Raw genomic sequence first — 21356 nt, forward strand, 5'->3', positions numbered from 1 at the left:
TTATTATTCACAAATTAATCGTTCAAATTTCTTAACAAGGGATAGTTTGAATTCAACAATCAATCATCAGATCACTAATTATTATAATAAAAAGGAGAAAAATTTACCATAGACAACTTAATACAGTGTATATTTGTATTTTTGTAAGCTTAAAAATTGTTATCACTTCATTGGGCTAAATTTAGATTTAATTGTTCTCAAAAGAGTTTATATTCTTCTTTATCTAACCTCAATTAATTGCCTTTTATATAGTCAAACACAATACAATAATGATATTTGAACAAGTCTAAATCATGTGGCAATGTGGCATTTTTGAAATGGAAATGTATCAAAATATTTGTTATTCCAATACAATATTCTATGTCTGAAAAAAAGTTACACAAATGCCCATGTTAGAAAAAAATTTGATGACAATTCTTCCTATGAAAATGAAATTTCATAAACAAAAAAATGATCATTAAGTATCAAATTTCGTTATAAAGTGAATTAAAAGTATGTCGAAAAATAATACAAAAAAATAAGGATAATAATGGTCAGTTCTTGCGATCGGTCTTTATCTGTCGGTCCTAGAATTATTTGTTCCAAATGGTTTATCAAACCAAATAAGATATTTATGAGATATGTATTACGAATGTATTTTGCAAAAAAGATGTATGTTTCCTTGATTTAAATTAATAAAGCAAAGTTTTATTACCCTGTATGATGTTTGAATATATGAAGACGAGTTACTGGGTCCAATATATATAGTGCACCACGATGTACATCATAAACTATTTTTTCTAAGAAATTACAATGTATTCAAAATATTACAGGCATGTGTATTAGTATCAAAATAGATACAGGGTGCACAATATATAATGTTCCCTGTTGTAAATCATATAAATATTGTCGATATTTGAAATGATAATCTAGTTGTAATAATGAAATATTGCAGGCGTGTACTTGTAGAACACGACATCTATTATGTTTGTTATTGGTCTCTTATGTATATGTTCATAATTCATGTGCGTGTATGTTAAATTTTTGAATAAAATATAAACGCTCTTTGTAAAGATAAATTTTGTTTGTTTGTATTAGTGAGCGCTCCTTTAGACGACTCTACTCATCAGTAATGTTAAAAAAAAAGAAACCAAAAATCAACTTGGTACCCCTGAAAATTTGAAGAATGTTTTGGAAGAGATAAATAATACTGTTTACGACATTTCATTAGATCAGCTGTGAAAAGGTAGGAAGGAGAAAAGGATATAAACAAGGAAATTTGGTAGAATTACTCCAATGTTGATCCCCCATTCTACACTGAGTCCAACAAAGACTTACAATTATAACTCCGCAACAAATCTTCAGTGTTTTCACTCCGTCTTTTATGAGCACACGAGAAAGTTCAATCAGGTTTGAAATATAATTGAATCTATTTAAGAAAGAATGTTCAGAACTCGAGAGTTAAAAAATAATGACAACTTCTAAGAAAAAATAAATCATTCTTCAGATTACCAATTCCATAAAAACGAGCCTGCTAAAAAAGACAACGGATTTTCATCATTGCTAATAAGTCAGCTTAACACATTATTTTTTTTCTTCTGAAACTCTCATTATTATTCTTTTTTTCTTAAATAAAGAACCTATATGATATAAGTATTCAAAAGCTACGTGGGAGTGTGCTCATGAAAAAAAGAAATTAAAAAGTTATTTTCTATATTATTTACGAAAAATTATCTTTTCCCGGTGCCTAATTACTTCTGGATTTTCCGTGTAATACCGCTAGTTTATGGATATATTCAATTATATCTAAGCAAGATTCACTTATATATTCAATGTTTAAACTAGAGATGTGTCGTTACTTATTTATTCGTTCCATTCCAGTCTTTGGTCAGGCCCTTGGAATTTTTCATACAAATGGTGATGGTTTATTAAACCAAATTAGATATATGAGTTATGTATTAAGAACAATGCACATATCTTGCAAAAAATATTAATGTTTTCATTATGTTTAAATATAATACGAACATATAAATTTTTTACTTAGTTATATAATTTATTTTATGATATAATAAATTAATTTTAGAAAGGAAAAACCCTCTTAATGACGTCAAAAGGGATCGATTTTACCTTCATTATGCATATAATTATATGCTTTAAGGATCGACAAGTGGGACTGAATGGGACCAGACTTGAGGGGTTGCGGTCCTCAGTCCTAAATAAGAACTGAAAAAGCATAACATTGGCACTAATGGGTAAATATAACTCAAAGAACATTATTTAAAGAGTTAGGATCGATAAGGTGTCTTATTTTCACGTAAAAAAAAAAAAAACAACAACCCTTGGTATACGTTTCTTTCACACAGATGTTGAATAAAATACATTAAACGTATAATGACCCATAAAAAACGCAATGGACATTCAATAGCCACAACCTAAAAAATAAAGAAGATAATTTCTAGGCTTATTCCCACCAACAAGAATTTTAACAATAAAGTAAAAAAAAAAAAAAGTACTTGTCACATATATCACTTCTGATGCCACAGGAATGTTTTGAAGAGTGAAAAAGAATAATAAATAACAATTCTTGAAGAACTAAATTTATTTTATTTCTAGTTGTGTCATTTTGGAATATAAAAACTTTATTTTTTCTAAATAACTTATTCGTTTTTACAAAAATCAAAATAAAGTATATACTAATTACTAATTTCTAATAATATTAATTAAATAACAACAAATCGTTGTTGGAAGTTCTTCAGTTGTTTTGTGGCCAGGGGTCCTTGTAATTTGGATCACGGCAACATACATCAATGGTTCCACTGTTTTGATTCACACATGGCTATAAATATAAAAAAAAAAATACGTGATATAAAATTAAGTCATATTATAGAGTAAATAAATCGAAAGGCGTTCCATTTGGCTGTTTGGCATAACTGGGCAGCATAAGTAAAAAAATCAAATGTCTGCGACAAAAATTCAACTTCGGAAAAGGGGATATAACATTTAACAAGGGCATAATATTTTTAAGGGGGGGGGCTAATTTTTCAAAATTTGATCCGGGACTAAATTGGACCCCCAAACGACTTTAATTTCTATTAAAAAAATTCACATTTTAAAGATATCACACAAAGCTATCATTTTTGTCGGATAAATAAAAAAAATACTTGATTTGGAGGGTGGTTACAGCACCTCCAGGCCACCCCCTGCAGACACCCCTGTTATCTATTATAGTTCAATAATACTCCAAACATTTCAGGTAATTGGTTTGTTGATATATTGGTCTGTTTGAATCCGGAGTATTCGAGACTGTCAGAGCCCATGCTAATATTTAAATGATATAACAAGGACTGATTAAATCCAAACCACTAAATAGGGTATTGCAGACTATATTCAAATTGTAATAATTCATTATTAGGTGAACTTAATGGTAAATCCTAGCACAATCCTTGTCTCCTATATGCTTTTCTATCTATTCATGGAGCGTGCATCTTCTTCTTCTTCTTTTTTTGTTGACCAGATGAGGGTTGCTTTTATTAGACTAAAATAATTATGAAAGGAAATAAGTACTTTAATTAAAACAATCGTGTAATGAATATCTTGTGGAATTAAAATATTTTTCTTAATTGATCTTTTTATTTTATGTTATCAAATAAAAAAAATTCTTTTATTTTTTAAGATAATCATTACACAATTGGGTCAATTCAATTCCCTTTTTTATTCTATAGCTGTTCTACTAATAAAAAAATAACATTTAAGCGGTCAAAAAAAAAAAAAAAATGAAGAAAAAAAAAAAGTGCACATTAAAAGTAAAGAGTATTTTGCTCCATGAGTATAAAAAAAGGCCCTCTTTCCTTACGCCAAACACGATCGATCATCAGTTTAACAAAAAGTAACATAGAAATATATCAACAAATAATGTCAAAGAAAGGGACTAGGCACACAAAAGAGTTAGCTTGTTTACTTGAAGCAATGACCCCCCAACCCCGGTCCACAGATCAATCAGTACCGGACTGCAAAAGAATTAATTAGTTATTTCTGTTTTATTTATTATCTGTTAGGGTGGTTACCACATCTATTGGGGTATTCGTATAACTAAAAAAGATTTTGGGAGAAGAGGTGCTCCAGCTTCAATACCTACTAAATTTTGTCGGCACTCTATTGCTATTTGCATTCATAATTAATGTTTTCTTCTTAACATACCAGCTGTAGATAGAGTAGTAAGTCACCCTCTATTAAAGTCCTAGTCTTATTCGAGCGGTCTTTTATTTTCAAATGACCGTTCTCCGTCACTTGCAAAAGGGAAAATACACAATGAAGAAAGAAAAAAGCTGGTTACGACTTCCAAGAAAAAGAAAGTTGTTAGAAGACAATACCAGGAATTCTAGTTTAACTATGGATTTATCACAACAGGTAATTACTACACACCAAGTCCTCTCTGCACAATATGCAGAGACCGGCCTTCAAAAATGATTTGCAGCATATATAAAAAAATACAGTGGTTATTTCTAACCCTTCCAGTCTGTAGTAAATTGTGAAGTGTTAACCAGTCCGCCGGTAGAAAAGGTTAGGGGTCACTGACCTAAAGGACATAAAGTGTATGACTTACAATAAGAGGAACGCGGATGTCATCAAACTTAGGATCTGTTGTAATGATTTCATTGACCATAACACCATTAAAGTCGCAGTTTTGCTTAGGAACGCATTTCATGGCCGAGGGACAGCTTTTGTAAGGCTTTGTGGCTGCATTGGCAAAGTTATTGTTAGAACCAGAGGGCTATAGATAATAAATAGTAATTAGAATGGCTCAAAAGCTGGAGTGAGGGACTTACCCTTTGTCCAGTAGGTCTGCCTGGTTGTCCCTATAACAAAAAAAAGTTATATGATATTACTATCAATACAAGTGTTAAATTGATGAAATAAACATACGCCTATATTATTATTATTGCCTGATGAAGGAAATCTGTTATTTGATCCAGATTGAGGATTCTATCGGAAAAAAAGAAAAATGTTATTTGTCATACATAAAATTTAAAACAACGACGTATTACTTGTCCAAATTTATTGGGATTGGGAAAACCATTTCCAGGCTAGATGATTAAAAAGGAAAGAAGATAAAAGTGTAAAATAAATATGATGAAATATGCTTATGATTCTTCAGACATCTACTTTGAGAGGGGTTCGTGGATGTAGGAAAACATTCAGAGTCGATTAAATACACCCCCCCCCCACTATTTAAAACAGTATCAAGATCAAATAATGGAAAGAAAAATCAACGATAAAAAAACAATCTTAAATAAAAATCACGAAAAAAAAAAAAAATCATTTATCACTTAATTATTAGGTACATACACCCTAATATTTCTTAGCCATATAAAATCCGTTACTAACTTTGTTTTCAAATTTTGGGGATGAGTTAAGATACTTAAAAAGTTTAGATATAGTTTAAAACTTTTATTTGGTGTGTGAGACTTACATTGGTTTCCGCCGTATGACCCCTTTCAAATACATATTTTATTTTATATTATGACGATCAATTTTGTATCCTGTAAGAGCTATTGGCAGCGCTTCCAAGGGGTTAATACTAATAATTTGTTAATAGAAATGAACAACAACTCAAGGAAGAATACAAATGTCATTTGCTCTAAATTTTGAGAATAATATTTTTTTTTAACTTTTTTTTAACGTTGCAAAGATGCACCTATTGAATATGATCACCTATAACAGCAATCACTCACTCAATACACGTTCAAAAAGATCAACATACAGTAAATCATATCTGTATTGTTTTTTTTTAATTAAGTGGTTCATTTTAAAGCGTTTATTCTTATATCAAAAACAATGTTTTTGGAGATGGTTAAAGACCTTTAATTACGTTCTTTGTACAGGATAAGGAAATGATTATAGGATTTGACCGGATTTGTTGTTTTAGATCAGTAACCAAGGTTGTTTTATCACACCTTGGCTTATACACTTTCCCAACATCTTTGTCAACCTATTTCTAACGATTATTGAGATAATAAACTGTACTCATAGGGGTAATCAAACACGTTCTGGATAGAAAAAAAAAGAATGAGCTACTTATTCATCTTTTCTTTTTTTATATGAGAGGACGAACATGTTCTGAAACATCTACTTTCACACCACCAAATAATAATATTTCATCTAAATAAAGTTTTGATAAAATTGAAAATAGAAATAGTTTATCTAATCGACCCCTTGTAAATAAATGAGTTTCAAACTTACTTGTCCACCAGAAGGAGATGGGAATCCATGTCCGGGCTGTTTAAATTAAAAAAAAATATACATATATAGATATATTAATTCGAAAACACAATTCTAAATACAGAATAATGTATATTACCTGTCCTCTTGATGGAGAAGAGACTCCATTGTTTGTTCCAGATGGCTAAAAATAAGATTATAAGCTAGGAATAAAATCCCTCAACCTGATTTAAAAAAAAAAACATACTTGTCTGTTATTGTTATTCGAGGATGGGAATCCATTATTGTTGGGTCTTGATGGCTGTAGATGATAAAGAAATAAGTTAAGTTTTATGAATGTGAATTGTATTTGACAATATCAAATTACCTGTCTGTTGTTATTACCGCTACCTGGAGATAAGTATCCATTATTGGGCTGTGAAGGCTGTAAAATACAGGATTAGGTTCTCAATTGACCTACTTATGATTCAATTAACTCACTTGTCTGTTTTGGTTGGGAGGGGAAAATCCACTTGCTGGAGGTTGAAGCTGAAAAAAGAACAGATTTAGGATTGAAACTCACTTTACGTATTGCCACTTACTTGTCCATTATGATTTTGGGATGGAAAACTTCCAGAGGGTTGCTGTCTATTGTTATTGGGAGAATTGAATCCATTGTTGCTTGATGGACGGGGCTAAATGGAGAGGAAGAGTAATAACTTTTTATAGATAAAAAACATTAAATATTGTCAAGAATCTTACTTGTCCAGGATTGCCTTGAGAGGCTGCAAAAGTCGGGGCAGGAAAACCAGAGGGAGACTGTTGTTGCTGTCTTGAAGGAGATTGGAAGTTGTTTGATCCAGTGCCTGTGAAAAATATTTATTATTACAAAATAACCAATCGGTATATGAAGACGGGATTAGAAATTATGAACTACGACTACTCTAATTTATAAGTAAGTTGTTTAGTTTAAAGAAAAAATGCAAGAGTTAAATAACAATGCTTCACCACTATGTGTTAAACTACATAAATATGTACAGTTCCTATATGTTTAGGTTTTTTAATATTTAAGCACCACCTCTAATTAAGTTAGGAGAATCTAAATGTCTTAGAAAATCTGTTCCATTGTAGCATGTTTTAACACATCCATCAAAGCAGCAAAAGAAGCCTAGAGAGCAATCATCACGAAGACCCGTATTCCAACAAGTATCTACTTCACCATCACAAATTCCGGTAGGCGGAGATGGGTTATTAGGACAGTTAGAGTTTCGTATTACATTACCCGAAGGTCTTGGGGTTGGTCTTGGAGGTGGATCATTACCACTGCCAGAGACAACGACTTGGACATTTCCACATTTTCTTTTATCATTACAGCTAACGCTTACGGAGGGAGAATTTTGAGATCCAGTAGAAGGAGAATATGAACCAGATGAGGGTTGGTTGTTAGTTGATGAAGGAAATCCATTGTTTTTGTTTGGAGAAGATCCAGGAAATACGACTGGAGAATCATCTGTTCTTTGTCCAGTATTGCCATTGTTTTCAGGTTGATTGGATGAGCCTCTGTTATTGTTATTGAAATGTTCTCCATTTCCTGGTTGGAATCCTGAATTACTTGGAAACCCTTCGTTGTTGCTTCCAGAGGAAAAACCTGGTTTGCTAGAATGGCCTCCACTTCCTGGTTGAAAACCAGAACTACTTGAAGATCCCCTATTATTGTTTCCTGGATGTCCTGATGGAATGGGGGAACTATTGCTATTTTGACTTGATGATCCTCTATTATTCTTGCCTGAGTGTCCTCCATTTCCTGGTTGGAATCCAGAACTACTTGGAGATCCTCTATTATTATGATTACTTCCAGGTGTACCAGAATGTCCTCCACTTCCTGGCTGAAATCCAGAGTTACTTGGAGATCCATTGTTATTGCTACTTCCAGGCTTGCCTGAGTGTCCTCCATTTCCAGTTTGGAATCCAGAATTACTAGGGAATCCTTCATTATTACTCCCAGGTTGTCCTGAGGGACCGGAAAAACTATTACTAGATTGACTAGAGGATCCACGATTATTGTTCCCATTGGGTCTATTATTGTTATTAGTTGATGGGCCTCTATTGTTGTTATTTGAAGATGGGCTTCTATTATTGTTAGTATTTCCTGGTGTAGAGCCTGATGAACTTCCGGGGAATCTTCCTCCTTGTTGATTGCTGTTTTGATTTGATCCAGATGGAGATGATTCTCCTCCGGATGCTGGGAATAAATTATTTTATAGGTAGTGAAATAGTGTGATTGGAGTTTTTAAGGCAAATTCTTTACTCAGGGCCGTTACAAGACATTTAATTAGGAGTTCATTCAATTCAAGAGGAAAAAAAAATGAAATTAATTCAATTTAGGGTGCAAAAAATTATCATGCAAAGTGCCATTAAAAGTAAATTTCTTTGAAAAATTCATGCAGGAAAAAATAAGCAGATTAAAAATAAATGCACACCTGGTCCAAAGTAACATGTATTGGCACATCCATCAAAACAACAGAACTCATTGTTGGGACAGTCCCAGTCAGCCTCTCCAACACTCCAGCAGTTGGACTTGGCTCCTTGACAAGCAGAGACAGGGGGTCTGTTCGTTATGGTGGGGCATGATCCTGGAGCTGGAAATAAGACAATAATTGGGTTTATTATTAAAAAAAATTAAATATTCCATAGCTTCATTTTTAGTGGGAAATGGGGTATGAGCAAGCTAATGGATTTTCCGGAAGATGGCACTACTGTATTTAGTTATAGTAATGGATAATAAAGTAAATCACACTCATACTCCATTGTAGAATGAAGTTAGTAGGTTTTGTTAGATATAAATTAATAATTATAAGCTATGAATTAATTACCAAGGGTTCTATTTGGGAGAGTAAGCTTAGCAGATACGATGCTGGGCTTTGAAGAAGAAAAGGAAGGAGAAGAGGAGAAGGAGGGAGAAGAAGAAGAAGCAAAACCAGTGGCTGTTGAACAGCATATTTCAAATTTATCAGATTCTTCGTGCCAGCAAGGCTAAAATATTACAGTCGATAATATATTTGTATTGTAGAAAATTTGAGACACAGTAAATTCTGCTTAATGGGATTAATTGAATCTTCTACTTTTATTTAGCTAAAACAGATTCACATCTTTAAAAATACAGTCAAATCCGAATTAGAGCGAAAATCACTCTGAGTGTTTTGACTGTCGTGCCCGTCCTTATTTATTCAATTAGTCTAGTCTAGTCTTAAGTTCTAACAGTCCTTTGGACTCTACCTTAGGAATGTTGGTCCCTTAAACTGTCAGTACTAAGACTTATTAAAAAAAGAAGAAATAATGTTGAGTGGCGTAATCAAGGACCAAACATTATATATTTAAAGACTGGACTCGACCACCGAACGAAGACAGAACTGAACAGGACTGCAGTTTTTAGTCCTAAATATGGACCGATACAACTAAATAAATTAATTCAAATAAACAGCAACATTACTATGAATGTAAACCATTAATCACAAATAAGTGTGAACAATTGTGATCAGAAATTGAGTCTAAGTTGTATTTTTAGTCTTTGACGAATTATCATCAATTTCTATGATATTTTGATGAAGACATTACAGACGTTGCACATTGCACTTAAATTGAATGTTCCAAAGTATAGTTTACATTTTTTTTTAAAACCTTCCAGCATTGGAAACATGTTCATTTCTTCACTATTGATCTTTGATTAAGATTATTTTTGTATTATTCATCATTAATAATGAAAATAAAAGCTATGTTTGTGTAATTCTACAATATCTCAACTTCATAAAGTTCACACATATATTCTATAATAAAAAAATTAGAGAACCTTTTTCTTTCACAAATTTTACTTCTGAGCCTCATATAATAACGACACAGAATGTTCACAAATATGAAAAACCATATTTTCACTGTTGTTGGGTGAGATAGATGGAAAAATAATTTAAAAGTAAAAATTAAGAAAAATTGGCCTAAATAGTACTTAAAATGCAGATCGGATATGAGAGTAACATTTATAATGAATTAATTCAAAACTATTATTCGGATTTAATAGTCTATGTATACTTATGAGGTAAATATACGGAGTTTCCCTAGTATTCCTTTTAAAAATGTCTTTAAAACGTGTCAAACGATGCCCATTAAGTGGAATCTACTGGTTATAAATTTTTTAAGTCATGGGTTAAAAGTGTCTTTTAAAAAGTAAAAAGTTTTTTTTTTCTGTTTCCTCACAATCATATGCCCACGTTTACGCAAGTCCTCCTTTGTTAGTTTAACTGGTACGGATGAAATTACAGCATTGATATCACAATAGTAGTCGACAGTGCAGCGAGTACCTGCTGGACACTCAGTCAATAGTTCGTGGCTAAGAGAGTTGTCTAAAAAATGATAAGGGATTACAATAGAGAGATCTTAATTGAAGTATGGAATTAAAGATCTACAAAATTTTGGATTAGTAGATTTTTTATTGAAAATTGCAAAATAAATTAAGTCTTTTATGTATATAAACTTTTGGAAGTAGATGGATTGCACACTTTTGTGAATTAGCATTAAGTTATTACATCATAAAGTGAATGAAAAACAGAAAAAAAAACTTACCACTTGATGGCCCATTATTATTGTTGTTGTTATTGAAGGACGACGATTGAGGACGGGAACCACCAAAGGAGTTTCCTCCATTACTAGGAGATCCTTTAAAAATATAAAAAAGTTATTTATAAAACAAAATAGCCAAATAAAAATTAGACAACAAACCTCGAGGCCCCTGTCCATTAGATCCTCCGCCACCTCCACCACCCTGAGAAAATACATTTGGGTTGTCCTGCCACCAGTATTGCTCATTAGCTAAGGCTGGAGCAATGAGAAGGCAAATTGCCGATGTAAATGTTAGACACTTCATTTCTCTGTAATAAAATATATGTACAATGGATTAAAAAATATTTTTATAAAACCTTGGCTATTCAATTGCTATTAGGCATATATTGGTCGGATTCAAAGGATATATCCCAAACAATCATATTTTTCGTGGAATGTATATATACTTGAACCTAATAAACATTACGTTATTCCACACAAACTGCCCAATTCTACGGACTAAGCAAATAGACTAACCCGGTGTATTGTTATCCGTCCTTATTTAATTGTCCCGGCCCAGTCTTAGGACCGGTCCTTAAGATCGCCAGTCCTTCAGAGTCTCAGCAGTAGAACTGATTAATATATATATATATATTATATATATATAATAGAGTGACTTCATCAAGGACCAACCTTTTAAAGTTTTAGGACTGATATGCAGGACTGAAATGGACCGGACCGAGACTGAATTGGATGGGACTGCAGTTTTCAATCCTAAATAAGTACTGACACACCATTCATCACGGATTACTACTTAATGTATTTTTCTACATAAAATAGAATACAAATGAGGCGAATATCAATTACTATGAAATAACAACAAGATCAAAAATGAATAATCACACTTCCCCCTTCTTAAATCCGGTTGGCAACACCAATAGACAACACCAAAAATAATAATGGTCTAAATATAGCACAAAATTTTTTCCTTTGAGGCATTTGACTTTGCATAGAGCTACCAAATGAATCGTTGATTTTGATTAAAATAAATCAAAGTATATTGTATACAAAACCAAATGTTGAGCAATCATTAGGTATTCATAATCAAGATAGTGCGTTTTCTCCATATAAAAATATTTGTCACTGTATATATCTAATGTGTATTAATACAATATTTCAATATGCTATATTGATCATTTAAAAGCTTCAAATTAAAAAAAAATACATAAATATATATAGTATAGATGAAACTTTTTAAGTTTGAAATAATCCATTATAAGTTTGCACGCATTAAACAATTACTACGAAATAGTTGAAAAATATATAATAAGCACACAAAAAGCTAATTTATACTTTTAAGAACTTCATTATCAAATGCAAATTTTTGTATACTATTAAATTAGCAAATTGATATTGTCATCAATCATTGATTTATAAATATATGTATATTATATTATATTTATGAAAAAAATTGTTTTTGATACATTTTCCTTAAAAAGGAAGAGAAAATGTATTTCAAAAGTTGGTAACTAATTGCAGCACAGTCTCTCTTTTGGTGTCGTTCTGGATAATTGGGGTATCAAGCGACAAACACATTTAAACAGGACTGTACTAAACGGATATTGGAACCGGGTCTTGTTGCGCTATTGGGTCTTAAACAAATTGACTACTGATGACGTAACACCATAAATTTATAATTTAGATATGTGTACTATTTACAAAAACGTAACATTAAAATTGTCTATTATAACTTCATCAAGTTTCTTACCCCGAAACAAAACCCTGTGGGCGCGTATATGGGATTTTCCTTTAAGTGTTTTCGATTTTTAAACTTTTGAAGTATTGTCATATGAGTACTTAAATTTACTATTCAAAAAATCAAAGAATGAAGAATTGCAAAGTGATTAATGTATTTCCAATAAAAATATCCTCAAGATTTGTGATTTAACATGAATAAATTTAAGAAAAAAAAACAAAAACATTTATCACTGAACTTTCATAATTTTGGTATATTTTAGTTTTGTAGAATTTAATGAGAGTGAACCCCTGGATTTCTAAAGAGTTAACAATATTTTTGAAATACGTTAAAAGTTGTATAAGTATAAAAAAGTATTGACCTACCAATACTGACTTTGCTAACGAAACCATTACAAAAATAATGGAATTGTGCATTTACCTTTGGTTTATTGTTAATTTAGTTTGAAGTTTTTGTGGACTTGAAGATGAACGAACAAACGAATAAAAAACTTCCTTCACTCCACGAATAACTTGAATTGAATGATTGGACCCCCTTGGATTTGTCGACTTTTATATTTAATATTTTTCTATTGTTTTTTCTTGGTTCATTTGAAAAGGCTCACTATTTTTCTTTTTTTCCTTGAGTGTCTGATACGCTCATGTAGTATGCGGCCTGTTACTTTTTATAAGTAGGTAGATAGGTGGAGATGAGAAGTTCATGGATTTGCAAAGTGATGTTTTGCACGGAGGAAGATCCATATGCGTTTGTATTCATCTTAATATGTACGTATTTAATGAAGGGAGCATTGGAGAACCGTTATAATTTTCCTTATTTTGCCACCCAATTATCTATCATAGTACAAAACATATCTTCATAAAGGTAATCATTTTTAAATATAACACATAAGTAATTACGTTTGCTAAATAACTAGGGAAGACTCGAAGGAGTTGCAAAGGGTCTTATTTCTATAACATCGAAAAACAAAAAATTCACAATACAATAGGTTATGATGTGTTGTTTACTTATAATATTTTGCAAACAAAGCGATAGAGGGCTTATCCTTGCATTAAAATTATACAACTCCTTCAGTGCTTATATTAATTAAAATGAAATATAAGTTTGCGCAAGCAAATCATACAGTTTTTGATAGTCAGATTTAAACTAATTTGATCAAGAACAACATGTATTTTTATCAGCAATTATTTATCCAAATTCCCTCCTTCTGCGGCCACCATGGCCTCCAGTCTGGATTTGAAGGCTTTACACATCTCATTGAACATATCATCCCACTCCTTCTCAACAGAGGCATTCAGGGAATCAACATCGGAGTGGGGGCATTGCTGGCCTTACTTTCCACGAAGCTTCATATTCCAGCAGTGTGCAGTCCGGTGGCCCAAGTTTGGAGGTCCAGAAAAGGTTTTTCTATGTACCAAGCTTGAGTTGTTATCGCCTGAAAGTTAGATGCTGAGTATGTTGAAGGTGGTATCCAAACCCCGGCTTTTCAAACCCTTTTATTAACTGCTGGTAATTTTTAGCCCTCAGCCTGATTCACACTGGTGAAAAAGTCTTCATTGACAATCTTGTTGTGTCCTTTACTTCTGTATTCCTGGAGAGGCTCTTGCTGTTGTTAATGGCCCTTCTTATCTTAAGGAGAAGCTCAACAGAATAACTGACATTGTTTCTAACTTCCTTTAGAGATTGATGGACCGAAGGAAAAGATCTGTGATCCGTCCGCCTTTTTGCTACCATTATCATTATTTATTCAATTACTGTAATTAAAAAACGGTGTATGAAAGGCGATAAATTTGAGGACAATTTTTATATTATAATTAACGTCAGTTACAAGTGATAATGGAACAAGTTACAAGTTACATGGAGTTCTAAATGGTGCAGTACGTTTACTTACACACACTTTATTTGAATCACATACAGGGCGCCAAAAAAATTTAATTTTCTGAGTTCGTCATCTTTTTAACAACAAGCTACAAAATGGCACACCACCTTGCGGCAAATATATTTTTTTTAGTTTGCTTTTGCCCTATTGTACAGTGTAGGGCAGCAAAACATGGACTGTTAATTAATGCCCCCCTCCCTCATTACTATGAAAAGGTTTAATTATTATTTTATGATGTTCTGTTTCTGCTGTTGGCTTCACATAACAAACTATAATAATCATTTAGTCATTTCATCATCATGAGCAAGCATCAAGCAAAAAGGCAGCACATCACAGATCTCTAGACGCTGGAATTGATGTAATGAACAATATGGATTAAGTGTTTTGGGAGCCTATTTTTTTTTAAGTTGGCCAAGATTAAAAAATGGAAAATACCTCTCCAGGATGTCAGGAAGTGGAAGGGCATAATATAAAGAGGGGTAAGAAGTTCTTTTTAAGTTTGGAGAATTATTCAGATATCAGTACATATAATTCTATCAAAATTCAAAATTCAATCATGAAAGAGGAATTTGATTTATTGTAACACTCAGTACAAAGGGACTAGTTGCTACAACTATTGCAAATTTTCTCAAATTATTTATTCTTCTACATTATCATATATACATTTAATCTTCATATCAAGCATATGTTTGTTAGCCAGGAGAGAGTTTCGGAGAAGTTTGTAAGAGTAAGTTTTATTCTACCAAAGATACTAATCAGTCATTAATAGGAATAAATATATTAGACATCATAAATCAGGAATTCTCAACAGGGGGCCTGTGGGCCAAGTCTGCTCTGCATGTGTTACTTTCATTTCCTAAAAAAATCCACCTACTGCTTCAACAGTGATCAAAATTCTTCCCGGAATACTCTACAGACCCTCACAACATAGTTGTCCGGCAGGTCAGCCCATTCTTCATCAACAACAGCTTTAAGGGCAATGCCATATAAGTTGAAGGGTGGCACAGGCTCTAATTACCACATAGGCTCTGATTCCATAATAAAGGGAGCACAGTTTGGGGATGATGGTAGACAAATTTGCTTGGCTAGAAATCAGCCAGATTAGATCAGCACGGATCCTAGAATTTGACCGATTCAGTAAGTAGGTGACGTTTACTTCATACTAAGGTCCCTCACCACTCTGCAAACTGTAGTGGCATAGACACTTAGCTCTCCTGAAAATGTTCACATTGACCTTGTTGGATTGTCCTCGATGGTATACCCAAAAACACGTCAGTTACAATGTTATTCTACCCTCTATTCCTCTCCAGACTTTGCCATCTTTGATCTTCTTCTTCACCTCATAAAAATTGTCCTTTATCAAGTGTCAATCTCACTAATGCAGGACACTGTTATTCCGGGGAGGAGCAAGTCAGCAACTCGTTATCATTTGTTTTCATTTCAAGCCTTTATTGTAGTCGCATTTAATTCAAACAAACATCATTTGAAAGTTGAAATTCCAAATCTTAAAATACTTTATATACAAACCTTAATTTTAAAGGGAAAAATTGCTTTAAAGACCTCACCATGGGATTTGCTGACGCACGGCGTATATCATCAACAATATGAATAAAGGCCTTTAAACAAAAAATAAGTTATAACTATTCTGGTCTCCCCTACGTATATTTCTGATACCAACTCAAGGCGTGCGCCTCTCTTGCGGATGTACGATATTTATGTATCTATATAACTATCAAACCAGGGAAAACAAAAAAAAATTCCAGGAAAAACAAAAAAACCGCTCATTTAAATCTTCACTTAACAACACCCCATTGACTCCATTTTTTTTTAATGGATGTTCTTAGTGGTTTTCTTATTGTCTAAAGCTATGGGTTGGTTCTTTAGGATATTGATACAAAATGGCGTCATTAGTTGACTTAATATTTCCTTTCAATATGTGTTACTAATTATATAATTTTAAGATACAAAACAGTTGGGTAGAATGAGTAATTAAAGCTATCATTTTCACTTTGAAAATCACTTTGACACTGTTTTTTTTGTAAATCATGTTTACAAGTGGCTATTTGAACATCTAATTACGTCTTATGTAATTATCATAACACCCTTCATTAAATAGTGGTATCGAAACATATATTCCAGGGATTGGCAGCCCATGACCTCGGAGTCGCATATAGTTATTTCATCCTGAGGTTGCTGACCTGGGATGGAATTCAGTAAGTAATTACATAAGCCAACAAAGATCCTAGTGTCCTATTTCGAATGTTTGACATATTTGCTCGATGTAGTTGCCCAATAAAATATTAATCTTGCTCATAATCACAAATGGAGTAATATTGAGAATCTCCCAAGACCAGTTGTTTTTGTCTTTGAAACATGGAATAACATCCCCGACACCTACATACAAATTTCAAAAATCGTGAACTCTTGTCGATCTCCGGACTCTCATATGTATGAGAGCAACTATTCTCCGCCATAACTTTATTATTCAGCTCACAATTCACAGATGCCATCTTACATTCTTGCGTAAAGATGAAAGTGACTTCCTATTGCCCTGATTTGAAGACAATTTCCTCGTAGCTTGAGGAGTAGAAGTCTTATTAACCAAGTAAAATAGCTGATTTATTTTTTGGAAAATATTTATTTTTAATGTTCAATGATACAGTGAAAGTCAGGTCGAGGCTCCGATCCACGTCTCAAAAAGTCCAAAGGATAACTTTGCTGATAGTTAAAATCATTTTTGGGTTGCTTCTTTTATAATTTGAATTTAACTACAATTTATTAATTCATTTAAGAGAGATGTTTATCCTGGTTTTTTTAGTTATAAGAGTTATAAAATTAAGTCTTAAAATTCAAAAAAAAAAATGAATTAAAACAATCCATACAATGCTAATTTCATTATAATTGCTAAAAAATATTTGCAGCTTTAAAGTTGTTGTTTTTCCGTAATAAAGGGTTACAAATGGATCTTTGAGTGTAAAAGGTTGCGACCCGGATTTAAAACAATTAACATAGCATATCTATAGCAATTTTTGTAAGTAATAGAGCTGTAAGCACTTTATAAACATACTATACAATTTTGGTCAATTAGTAATTTAGAATGATATATTATTAATGATTTTTTTTATTAATATATTGAACGAGTAATAAAATTGTAATCATTATTCTTTATTCAAAAGATCCTGGAAAAAGTCAACAGGTATACCATTGGAAACCAAAATATATCACCTTGTGCTCTGATTGGCTAATTTTTGTTTAATGCGCTTTGGTTGATCTTTTGAGATTATTAAGGCAGGGATTTAAGTAAAGGAATATTACTGTTTTATTTTCTTCATTGAATTTTGATAGTTTTTTAACACGCTATGTTTATCTTTTGTTTCGCATCATTGTTAGGGATTGGACTTTCGTAGATAAATATTATAGTTTTATACTTCAAATAATTTACAAAAGTCTCCTTTCTTGTCATTGTTAGTTTATTTTTATGATCAAAATTGTGAGAATGACTAGACATAATTAAGAAACCGATATTTTTGTTGTATTATTATATGGTAACTGTTTGGTCACATCTTTTCTTAGAGTTTCTTTGATACTTATCTAAAGAACTGTTAATTCTTCAGATAAAGTACTTATTATTATTTTTTTACTACTTGAACAATATGCTTAAAGTACAAATTTAAACATGTGATGTGGCGTAACATGACTTAATTATGAGCAACGTGATTTTTATGGAATCAAGAAACCCCAACTCAAAAATCAATTAGTTAAATATTTCATCAGAAAATTTAGCTATATTTAAATGTTATATGTCATACTTAACATGTTATGACAGCCTCCACACGCCGGCAAACAGAGTGGCAGTTCTTTTCGATAAAGTTCAAGTCCATGGCCTACCACGCTGTCATGATGGCAACTCGGGGCGAATAAAAATTTGTATGAGAGGTGTGGGATATAATCTTCGTCAAGACCCTTAAACTGCAAAGTCCAGGGGATTGTGAACAGAGGGGGAGGAGGGTTACATTGAGGCAGACCAGAAGTCGACCAAATTGTTGCTGTAGAAGTTTTGGTTTTTCTTGACTGTATAGGCCTTTTAACACTATTCCTATCATTGTGGACTGATTACTGATGTAGGCAGTCCGGTTGGAGATGCCAACGGTCTCTGTAGCCATCTTGGCTCTGACACCGGTGTGGAGGAAATCGCAAACGTCTTGATATTTTTGTCGTTGCTCTGATAGTTTTACACTTAAAGACATGGTATAAAAGAAAAAAAATATTTATTTGGCGTTACGACAGTCGTTTGGTAGTGTAATGAAACCTTTTTATTAAAAATAACAGGGAATAAATCGTAATTCAATGATTTTCTAAGTTTGGAGTCCCCATTTTGTACGTGTCATAATGTCTAATTGAAATATAGTACTTTCCATATAAGCTAAGTTATAGTTGAAGTTTTCTTAATTTGCCTGATTAGTGCTGCTTTACAGTTAGCTGAAATGATTTGTAATGCTATGCAAATCAAAAAAAGAAAAATAGATCCGGCTACAATGACCTTTCAAACAATTATAATTTAAATATATAAAAAGATTGAAACTTTCGATAAATTTATAAACAAATTACAAATTTTGTTAGTCCCAGGCGATCATATTTTGGTTTTATTCTTTCATTCGCTTCATGATAGTAAAGAAAATATTTTTTTACATAGAATGCTCCTAACAAAAAAAAAGTAGCAACATCAAAATATGCTAATGAATAAGACTTTTTTTTTTTGCTGAGGGAGAGTGGCTTCAGATGAACAGATCTAAAAAAACCAGAGACCAATTTTGAAAAACTAAACAATGATTATAATTTCGAAAATTACGACCGCTCAATAACTCAGCGGCTATTATATGTAGGGCAAAAATATTTCATCTCGGGTTTTGTATAACAACTGTTACAAAATCCTAACATGACACTAGATATATACATTATATTTTGTTGATGTTTCTACTTTTTTTCCTGTTAGCAGTGTTCAAGAGCTAAATTCTTGATAAGCTGTGAACAGTTTCTTACAATTGTTAAAAAATAATTATTCTATATTTAAAAAGAATTGGATAGCAATGGGGCCTTGGCAAAGTCAAAAAAATATATTATCCGCAAGGTGGTGTAGAAGTGTTTAGCTTGGGGAATAGGGCATACATTTTTCACAACGCCCTCTATGTGAGTAGTTTACCCAAACATTATACAAAATAATAATAATTCAGGAAATGGTATTATTTCGCTGCAAGACGGCGTCACTTTGTTTTCAAACTAATATTAGTAAACAACAATCATGTCCCATTACTAACCGATATTAGCCATTTTTTTCTATTTACAATAGGATGTTCTTATAAGTATAATTTGAATTTCACAGCATTTTATTTACGATCGCTTTACAATACTCTGAGAAATGATTTGCTGTGATAAAATGAAGTCATATTTAAGTGGTAAAATGTGCCTCTTTCATATGTATGTATCTACAGTATAAAACATTCAACCAAACATATTTTATGTTGAATGTAAAATTAAACTTTTTATATACTAATGCACAGAATTATTTTTTGAATTTCCCATATCAGGTTTCATGGTTTTGCATTTGTCCCATATCATGAATAGTGATTCTATTTATTTAATGCTCAAATTTCTATTGATTATATTTTTAGAGAAAGTAAACCTTGCAAAGCGAAAGATTCAACTCATGATATCACTTTACCTATCAAAATTATAAGATACTACTTTATTTCATATACAACGGTACTTCTTCAACAGGTACATTACTTGGTAAATCGATTTCCTTTTTATATGTAACGTGATGATGAATCGTTATTGGTTTTAATTAATGTAAAAAGTGAATAACGTTTCTCTTTTTTTGTTTAGGTACGGTCTTGCTAAGAGTTAATAAAAGTTAAGTCAATTTGATTTTAAGTGGAGGATTTGTGCCTAATACAGTTCCTTTTTTAGTACTTTAAACGCAATAATTCAATCATGAGAAAATTCCATTTAGAGCAAATTCAATAAGAGATTTGTCGATACCAAAATTTCAGCCAATTCCAAAATCATTTTTATGAACAATTCCGATTCCTTAATACCGGGTGTGGCGAAAAAATCTTTCCACTTCGTTTTTGCTACCTAAATCAAAGTTTTTTTGAATGCAGTAAACGTTTCCCGTTCAAGTACTATTAAAAGATAAAAAATGAAATAAACGACAACAAAAAAAAAAAAAAAAAAAAAAAAAAAAAAAAAAAAAAAATCAAGATCATCCTAAGTGTCTTAGAAGCCCTGAAAGTGCCATCTGAACGTGACCACCAAATTTTGGTCTGTGCACTTTTGGATGCTGGCAAGAAACCAACGGAGATAGCAAAGCAGTTGGGGATCTCCAACATGAACCCAGACATGAACGTGGTGTCCCAGCTGGATGGTGTCCATACACACACGTCCAAAAAGCCAGGATGTGGTAAGAGGACAATTTGCCTTTCTGGGCAAAGAAAATGTGACTCCCATCTCAGCAGATGCCAACCCATTGGACTTCACTTATTGGGTGCTAAATATTTAGATCTAAGCCAAAAAATATATAGATATATCAATCATACACGCTTTCTTAAAGATAGTCAATGAAAATTAAATAGATTTGGTTTACATTTAGTTTGTTTCTGTTAAAATTCGAGACTAAAACGATCTACACTAAACATGTAATAGGTAAATTTCGATTGTAGAACATCCTTGTATACAACATTTTGTCATTTCTTTCGAATGGCACACAGTACAACATTCTCATACTTTAAAAACTGAGATTAGACATCCTAGAAGAGGATTCTAATTTTTGAATCCTCACTCTGCATGTATTTGTAGTTTTAAACGTACTAAAAGAAGTTCACATTAGTAGTTGAAGGTAATTTGAAGTTGGTGAGATCTTCAGGAGTCTTGTTAGATGGAGGCATCTCATCATCGACG

At 32.2% G+C, this 21356-nt stretch overlaps 1 protein-coding gene across 4 annotated transcripts; it reads right to left on the reverse strand.

Moving 5' to 3' along the window:
• Positions 1-2563: 2563 nt before the first annotated feature.
• Positions 2564-13363, reverse strand: LOC121128566 (uncharacterized). Of its 4 annotated transcripts, none has more exons than XM_071890807.1 (19): positions 12944-13172; positions 10948-11096; positions 10792-10884; positions 10426-10571; positions 9051-9210; positions 8658-8816; positions 7256-8419; positions 6940-7043; positions 6780-6872; positions 6679-6726; positions 6566-6622; positions 6446-6499; positions 6338-6382; positions 6220-6255; positions 5025-5063; positions 4903-4962; positions 4806-4835; positions 4583-4750; positions 2564-2815 (listed from the first exon to the last, which is right to left on the reverse strand). In XM_071890807.1, the coding sequence occupies exons 2-19, from the start codon at positions 11090-11092 to the stop codon at positions 2732-2734; spliced, it is 2685 nt and encodes an 894-aa protein (XP_071746908.1). In that variant the 5' UTR covers positions 11093-11096; positions 12944-13172; the 3' UTR covers positions 2564-2731. The 4 variants fall into 4 exon arrangements, with proteins under 4 accessions (XP_071746908.1, XP_040580095.1, XP_071746909.1 ...); XM_040724161.2 differs by having other exon boundaries at positions 7460-8419; positions 12944-13163; XM_071890808.1 differs by lacking the exons at positions 9051-9210; positions 10426-10571 and having other exon boundaries at positions 12944-13363.
• Between the last annotated feature and the right edge of the window lie 7993 nt (positions 13364-21356).

The sequence above is a fragment of the Lepeophtheirus salmonis genome, chromosome 1, assembly GCF_016086655.4.
Source record: "Lepeophtheirus salmonis chromosome 1, UVic_Lsal_1.4, whole genome shotgun sequence".
Lineage (NCBI taxonomy): Eukaryota > Metazoa > Arthropoda > Copepoda > Siphonostomatoida > Caligidae > Lepeophtheirus > Lepeophtheirus salmonis.

What these genes read in the sequence shown, in the direction of transcription:
- LOC121128566 (XM_071890807.1), bottom strand. Translation starts at nt 11,092, where the DNA reads ATGAAGTGTCTAACATTTACATCGGCAATTTGCCTTCTCATTGCTCCA. An exon ending in TTCTCCTAACTTAATTAGAG is followed by an intron (nt 7,044 to 7,255) that starts GTGGTGCTTAAA and finishes TATTTTTCACAG; the next exon opens with GCACTGGATCAAACAACTTC. An exon ending in ACATCCGCGTTCCTCTTATT is followed by an intron (nt 2,816 to 4,582) that starts GTAAGTCATACA and finishes TTATATTTATAG; the next exon opens with CCATGTGTGAATCAAAACAG.